This window comes from Primulina huaijiensis, chromosome 14 (genome assembly GCF_012295235.1).
Source record: "Primulina huaijiensis isolate GDHJ02 chromosome 14, ASM1229523v2, whole genome shotgun sequence".
Lineage (NCBI taxonomy): Eukaryota > Viridiplantae > Streptophyta > Magnoliopsida > Lamiales > Gesneriaceae > Primulina > Primulina huaijiensis.
This window is the reverse complement of record NC_133319.1, coordinates 4,567,858-4,574,272: the sequence shown is the minus strand read 5'-3', so window position 1 is coordinate 4,574,272 and position 6,415 is coordinate 4,567,858. Positions and strand designations below refer to the sequence as shown.

Below are 6,415 nucleotides of genomic sequence, written 5' to 3'. Positions count from 1 at the left end.
CAACAATCCTCAAGATTGAGTTTTTTTTCCTTGAATGAAAGGCGTGGAGTTTTCGATATTGTGCAGGCACATATAATTCTTCTGTGTATATCGCGTACTTCAAGAACCCTTTTTTAAAAAATTTGAGTAGGTTGGGTGCATATATAATCTATTTATACTGTGTTGAGTTCAAACTATCAAATCCAATTACTACCATTGTCACAGATCGAACATGTCCCCATTGGATCCGCAATTGGTGTAATTCCGCCACTGCTATCAACACTTTTGCAGCTTGTGTAACATGAACATCACTAAACGTAGAAAATCAAGAAAGCAGGCACTCACCGTTAACATAAAGTTTTAGCTTTTAGCACAAGTATCTCCTGATAATTGTAGTTTATACAACCCAAAAAATTAAAGTTTACTATTTTTGGATTTTGGCTAGTTCCTATCACTGCACTAATCAATACACAGATAAATGACAAGTACCAAGACAAGGTTTCTGATAAAAGCAGATCTGTCTGTCCATATTTCACCTCCTCGGAACTGGTTTATAAAGCACTACGGTTACGAATTTGGAACGGAACCTGTGAGTGACCCCAAGTGCCACTACGGAACGAGTAGATTCTCGGTTCTCGATGTAAAGATGGTTTAGAGTGACATTCTGGGGCGATGAAAGGTGGGATACACCTGGATCACCAGTTCTTGGATGATTTAATAGAGTATGCTGCAGGTGTGGTGGTAGTGTTGGTGGTTCTCGCCCTTCATCTTCATTTCCATGGTACACATTGTTGTAGCTAGCGTCAGGTGAATTCGGAATGTCAAATCCAACAACATTGACTTGATCCTGCATAAGAAGTTTGCATTTAAAAGAAGTTACGTCAGAGCAAATCAGTTGATCAGAGAAGTTTCTAAATTTACTTGATCTTCCCCGTATTGGTGGTTCATTGCAGCCCAGCAATCACCTGAAAGTAAGACAGATTTGTGTTGGCATTCATATAAGCATTTAATGTTTGATATTAGAATCTAATAATGGTTGTAACGTGAAAATTAATTATATCAGGATATCTCAATGGAATGTTATCCATCAAATGCATATCCAAACTTGAATGTTTGAAAAATGATAATAACTCTAAGCTGATGCAACAAACTCAAATATTTATGAACCAAACAATAACTTAAAGGTAATGATCCAAGCTGTGCCATATAGACTAATAAGAACAAATCATATGCCCATATAATAAGTAATTGAGACTTGTTCACATATCTACAGCATATCTATTATGAGGAACAGATCTCATGGGAGCTATTAGCTGCCAGCTGTTTTTTGTTCACATTTTTACATTTAAATGCTCAGCATTTCATTGTTTCTCAGAAAGTACTATACTAGTGCCCAAGATATCTTAACTTTATCCCACTTATACAGCTAAATTCACTTTGATTGATTCATCAAATGAAAGTGAATGTTTCCTAGAAAGAGATATTTAATCTTATTTCAAATGAAAAAGCAATGTGGGTTTAGGCAGGCCAAACATAAGGGAAAAAAAACAGAATAAAGATTAAGGATCAATAATTCAACTAAAAATTCCCGGAATTGAAAATTAAAGGGGTCTAATTTCATGTAAGATAAATGAGAATTCATAAAGCGTCGGGAAGAATATATTTACCACGTATGTCTGCAAAAAAGCAAGAAAAGTAAAACTAAGACCAATGAGTTATGTGATCCAAGGCATAAAGGTCATCCATGAAACAAAACAGTTCAAAGAAAAGCACATTTCAAGGCACAATATTAGGTAAGTATAAGATTCTTTGAAGATATTTTAAACTTCAAATGAGCCCTTAGAATTCCTTCAAGAGCACTTTAGAGTTATAATAAATTTTTAAAGCATCAAATCTCTTTAAAAAGATGATATCAACTAACTAAAGAATTTCAGGTTCCCTTAAGCCTTACTGTAAGCTTTTTAGTTGTATTATACCATTAAATAAAGGGTAAAATTCCCAAATGGACGCCATTAACCTGAAACATAATTCTTACGTGCCATCAGATGGTTAGATTTTATGAGTAAATTATATACAGCACAGGGATATGTATGGTTAACGTAAGGATTTGAGACTATTAATAGCTACATATACGTATTCCAGCATAAATGGTGCATTTGTTGGTGAAAAGTGCATATTCGCTGCTCAAGTGGCTTAAAATTCAAGACCGCTCATTCAAGCAAAACGATATAGGTCTTTGAGACAAATTAAATATAAATATAGAACAAAACAAGGAAAAATAGTGAGTAAGAGGCTAAGAGCCCACATCACAGAAATATATTGATATTTCCTCATGGAAATGACTAAGAATAACCTAAATCAGTTGGTATACATGAGTTAGAAAGCATCTGACTTACAGATCCTTGTCCAAAAGATGAAATATTGCAGATTAAAGGTCTCCAGTTATTTATTGTTCAAGTTCAACTAAGGCTGCCTATCTCAGTTATATACGTTCGGCACCAACCTTAAAAGACGCTTTGCTTTTTCCCTTCAACCATGTGGCAGGAAATCGTGTCAAATTCCTCAACATTGCCATAAGTTCCATTAGGTACGTGGCAGGATATTGTGTTGAAATTTTCAACATGTCACATCGTCTTAATTTAAATTATAAATGTATATTAATTGCATATTGGGTTACAATTTCACAGACAAACATAACATATAAATGGCAGTCACATTTCGGTGACACATTACCTATTCTCCTAACAGTATTCAATATATCTGCCACAAAAACTGAGAATTCTTTAAAACCGGATCATTGATTAATCGTTCTATTTTAAAACATGTTACATGAAGCTAACTACCATGCAAACCAGGTGTCCAAAAATCTGTGTTCAAATACTTTAACAGCTCATGCGATATATTCACAATATCCAACACGTGGGAGATAAATAAACAAACCAAATACACCAACACCATGACTTAAAACAGCATTTTTTTGGTCAAAATGGTTCAGCTTCTAGAAATCTGAATATAGTTAACAGCTTATTAGACACATTTACAATGTCCATCATGTGGGTGGATAAACAAAGCAACCAAATACACCAATTCCCTGACTCAAACATCATTTTTTAAATCAAAATGGTCCAACCTTTAGATATCTGAATCATAAGACTGAACTAAACCTTGAAATTATTGAGAAAATATGATCCAGAATCATACCTAGAAGCATACCCATTGAAGATACTGACCAACCTATATTAGAAAGTTAGTCAATGGAGCAAAAATTACAAACACGTCACCAAAAAGGGATGAACAGCTAAAAACTCGACCTAATTCGCATAACCGTGGAGCTAACATATTTCTTACATTCTTAACTAAAACTTTAACCACATCGTCTTCCCCACTGCCAGCAGAAAACTGAAACGTCTTTCGTTTCAATTGATATAATAACATAAACAGCACTTTTACATAAAGTCAATTTTGCCAGGGAAAAAATTCCACCCACAAGATTTAAGTTGCAATCTGAATGCAAACGTAATAATAAAAAGCAACAACAGAATTACAGATGCAGAATCAAACCCGATTGATGTCGGCTCGGCAGCTACAATCCTCAATCCACAAAATTCAAGACAATTCTCCTCTTTAATACTTAATGCAGAAGGTAAAGAATCAAGTCTTTGAATAATTTTCAAACCCAGATATTCATCTGCAAATTTTTTTTTTTTTTAAAAAGACATGCAAATGAAAAACAAGAAATAAGAAATCATTCCATCACGTGTTTGACGAACGAAATAACCCAACAAGCAAAAATATCCGGAACTCGGAATTTCGGAAAACATAAAAATTAAAGAACAAAAAATTTCAAAACCGAATAAAAGCGAACCGATCCAGAATCAAATTCAGCCCAAGCTTCTGTCTCGAACCAAAAAAAAAAAAAAAAAAAAACAAAGCAGGTGAAAATCCATCAATGATTGGAACAGACGAGGAAAATATTTTAGGAAAATTCTTAATTCAAAATAACGGGCGGTGGGTGAGGAGCAACAATTGCAAAAGATGAATAAAAAGAAGAAGAAAGCTAATAATTCATCAGAAACACAAAAGGAAAAAATATATTAAAAAGAACATGGCTATAATTTTACGGAGGCAAAAATTAAATTACCTAGGAAAATCCGCCATTAAAATCTGAAAATTCTTGCGGGTTGCTGTAATTTACTTATTGAGTTGAATTTTTGGGAGGAAGAGCGCCCTTTAACTTTCTGCTTCTGAGTTATATATCCTGTTTCGACCAAATCAGCGACTTCGGGGTTATTAATAATTATTAATGTTAGCAAAAGGCTTGGGCTAAATTACTTAACAAATTGGGCTTTGATCTGATAAAAATGTTCAAATGTGGGCCGAAACAGTAGGCCAATCACTAATTTGAGCCGGAGAAAATTTTCAAGAAATTGTATAATATAAAATTTTATTTGAATTATAATTAATTTTAGATGTGAGGTTATTTATTTTGACGAATTAGTTATAAAATTTAATTCAAGTCTTAAAATCGTTATTTATGGCTAGTCTCTTTTAAATATCTTAGTCAATTTTTGTACGAGGTTCAACCCAATACTATGATATTTAAAATTATAATCTCCTAATCCAACGTGTTAATAATATTATTAATATAATATATTACTGATAATATTTCGGGTAAGGAGGAAATCCCATCTGGTAGAGATTATAGGCCCGATTTCTCTCCCGACATTGATCGAAAAAATTCCGATAACTCGGGTCGGGAAAAGATGTGGCGGGATATTTTCTAGACAAGAATGGAAAATATTCATAATGGGTCGAGATTTTGGAGAATTTTGTTAGCCTTACCCGACGTTGTTTCTGATTTATTTATTCAAAACAACAAGTCTATGTATTATATAATTCAAAAATCAGCCTAAATTAAATTATGTTCTTCATAGCTGAAAACATTAGTTTCTTATATGTTAGTCTTCTAAGAAGTGTGACCAATAATCAAGAAGTCAAGAATAAAGAATCAAGAATCAGGTGTAGTTAATTATCACTAGTCAGAATATGTATTCTTAACATTTAGTTTATAATTATTCAATGCTAAAACAGTATTCTTATAACAAGATTTTAGAAAACTCTTGTTTTTAAAACATATATACGCAACTGGTCATTTTTAACACGAAAATATAGATTTTAGTGTAAAATCCTAATATCTTTGTTGGTATTGGTCCCTTAAATATTTGAAGATGTCTAGAATACGATAGCACTTCAAAAAATTGTAGCCAAGGATTCTATACGGGAATTTGATTGAATTTTTTGTGTAACTTTACAATTGATAGTGTTGGGTATTTGTAGAGAAGAAGAGTCGTTTTTACCTCTCATTATCACCCTGATTATTTCCATAAATTATCCCATGATTATCAACCCATTATCTCCATAATCTACCACATGATTAGCCCATGATTGCACCATGTTTTGGTGCAAGAACTCCTTCCTTGAATTGGTAGAAGCAAGTGGGAAGTGGCGGTTTTATATTTGATCGGGTCTTCACATACCTCCCTACTTATTTAAAAATTTCGTCATCGAAATTTGACTTTTCTTAGGTATAAAAATACAATCTAGTTGAGTCAAGCTCGAGTAGAATACAACATAAATTTAATCTATTCGAACTCGAGCTAGTATTAATTTTCAAGTTTGAACACAACTTTTGAACGTAACGATCTATTCAACCTCGTTCTTGAAGAGCTCGAATTTGAAAAAAGCATGAATTAAATACAAAATTTCAACTCAAACAAGAGGGATCAGTACAAGCAATCAAAAAACATTGGCCTCAATTGTTTCAAACATACAATGAAAGCGAAATCCAGAAAAATGGAAATCCAACAAATTGTAAATAAAGCAAACAACCACCCTCATTCACATGTTCATAAATAACCCAAGTCCAAATAATTAAAAGAAAGATCCAGAAAAATCCAAAATGAAGCCTTGTCTTGTTTGGAAAGTGAAAGAAGATGAAAAACCTATAAATAAAAAATCACATTAAATAAGATAATAAAGAATAGACAATAAACCAAATCAAACGTAAAAAAAAAATAAATAAATCACAAATTAAAACAAATTACAAACCTTTGAAATTTCAAAATATTCAAGGAATTGAAGATTGAAGTCTTACTGGTAAGCAGTACTCTACAATTTTTACAAATGTTGAGTTGTCGTTATAATTGGTGACAAAAATTTTTTTAGAAGAATTAAAAAAGCCACATCTAAAAACTGCAATAATCGTAAAGAACGAACCTTTTCTAGTTCTTTATTCAATCTCATCCGCTTCTCTTCTTCAGTCTTTTAGCAGCCATTTCTATCACCGTATTCTTCATCAACGAGTAGCTCACAAGATACTAGGAGATTTAAAACTCAAAGTCTACTCGAGCGAAGAGCCACTAGGTCAAACGGAGTT

At 32.8% G+C, this 6,415-nt stretch overlaps 1 protein-coding gene across 8 annotated transcripts; it reads right to left on the bottom strand.

Annotated features, from left to right (window-relative positions):
- Positions 1-304: 304 nt before the first annotated feature.
- On the bottom strand, positions 305-4,241 carry LOC140957098 (SNF1-related protein kinase regulatory subunit beta-3-like). Of its 8 annotated transcripts, XM_073414215.1 has the most exons (5): positions 4,121-4,234; positions 3,845-3,873; positions 3,541-3,667; positions 901-944; positions 305-826 (listed from the first exon to the last, which is right to left on the bottom strand). In XM_073414215.1, exons 4-5 carry the CDS (start codon positions 925-927, stop codon positions 512-514), a joined length of 342 nt encoding a protein of 113 aa, XP_073270316.1. In that variant the 5' UTR covers positions 928-944; positions 3,541-3,667; positions 3,845-3,873; positions 4,121-4,234; the 3' UTR covers positions 305-511. The 8 variants fall into 8 exon arrangements, with proteins under 8 accessions (XP_073270316.1, XP_073270313.1, XP_073270315.1 ...); XM_073414212.1 differs by lacking the exon at positions 3,845-3,873 and having other exon boundaries at positions 4,121-4,241; XM_073414214.1 differs by having other exon boundaries at positions 901-3,667.
- Between the last annotated feature and the right edge of the window lie 2,174 nt (positions 4,242-6,415).

Excerpts from the sequence above, each read along its gene's own strand:
- LOC140957098 (XM_073414210.1), bottom strand. The coding sequence starts at position 927 with ATGAACCACCAATACGGGGAAGATCAA. Across the intron at positions 827-900 it reads ACCAATACGGGGAAGATCAA|GATCAAGTCAATGTTGTTGG; the intron begins GTAAATTTAGAA and ends CTTCTTATGCAG.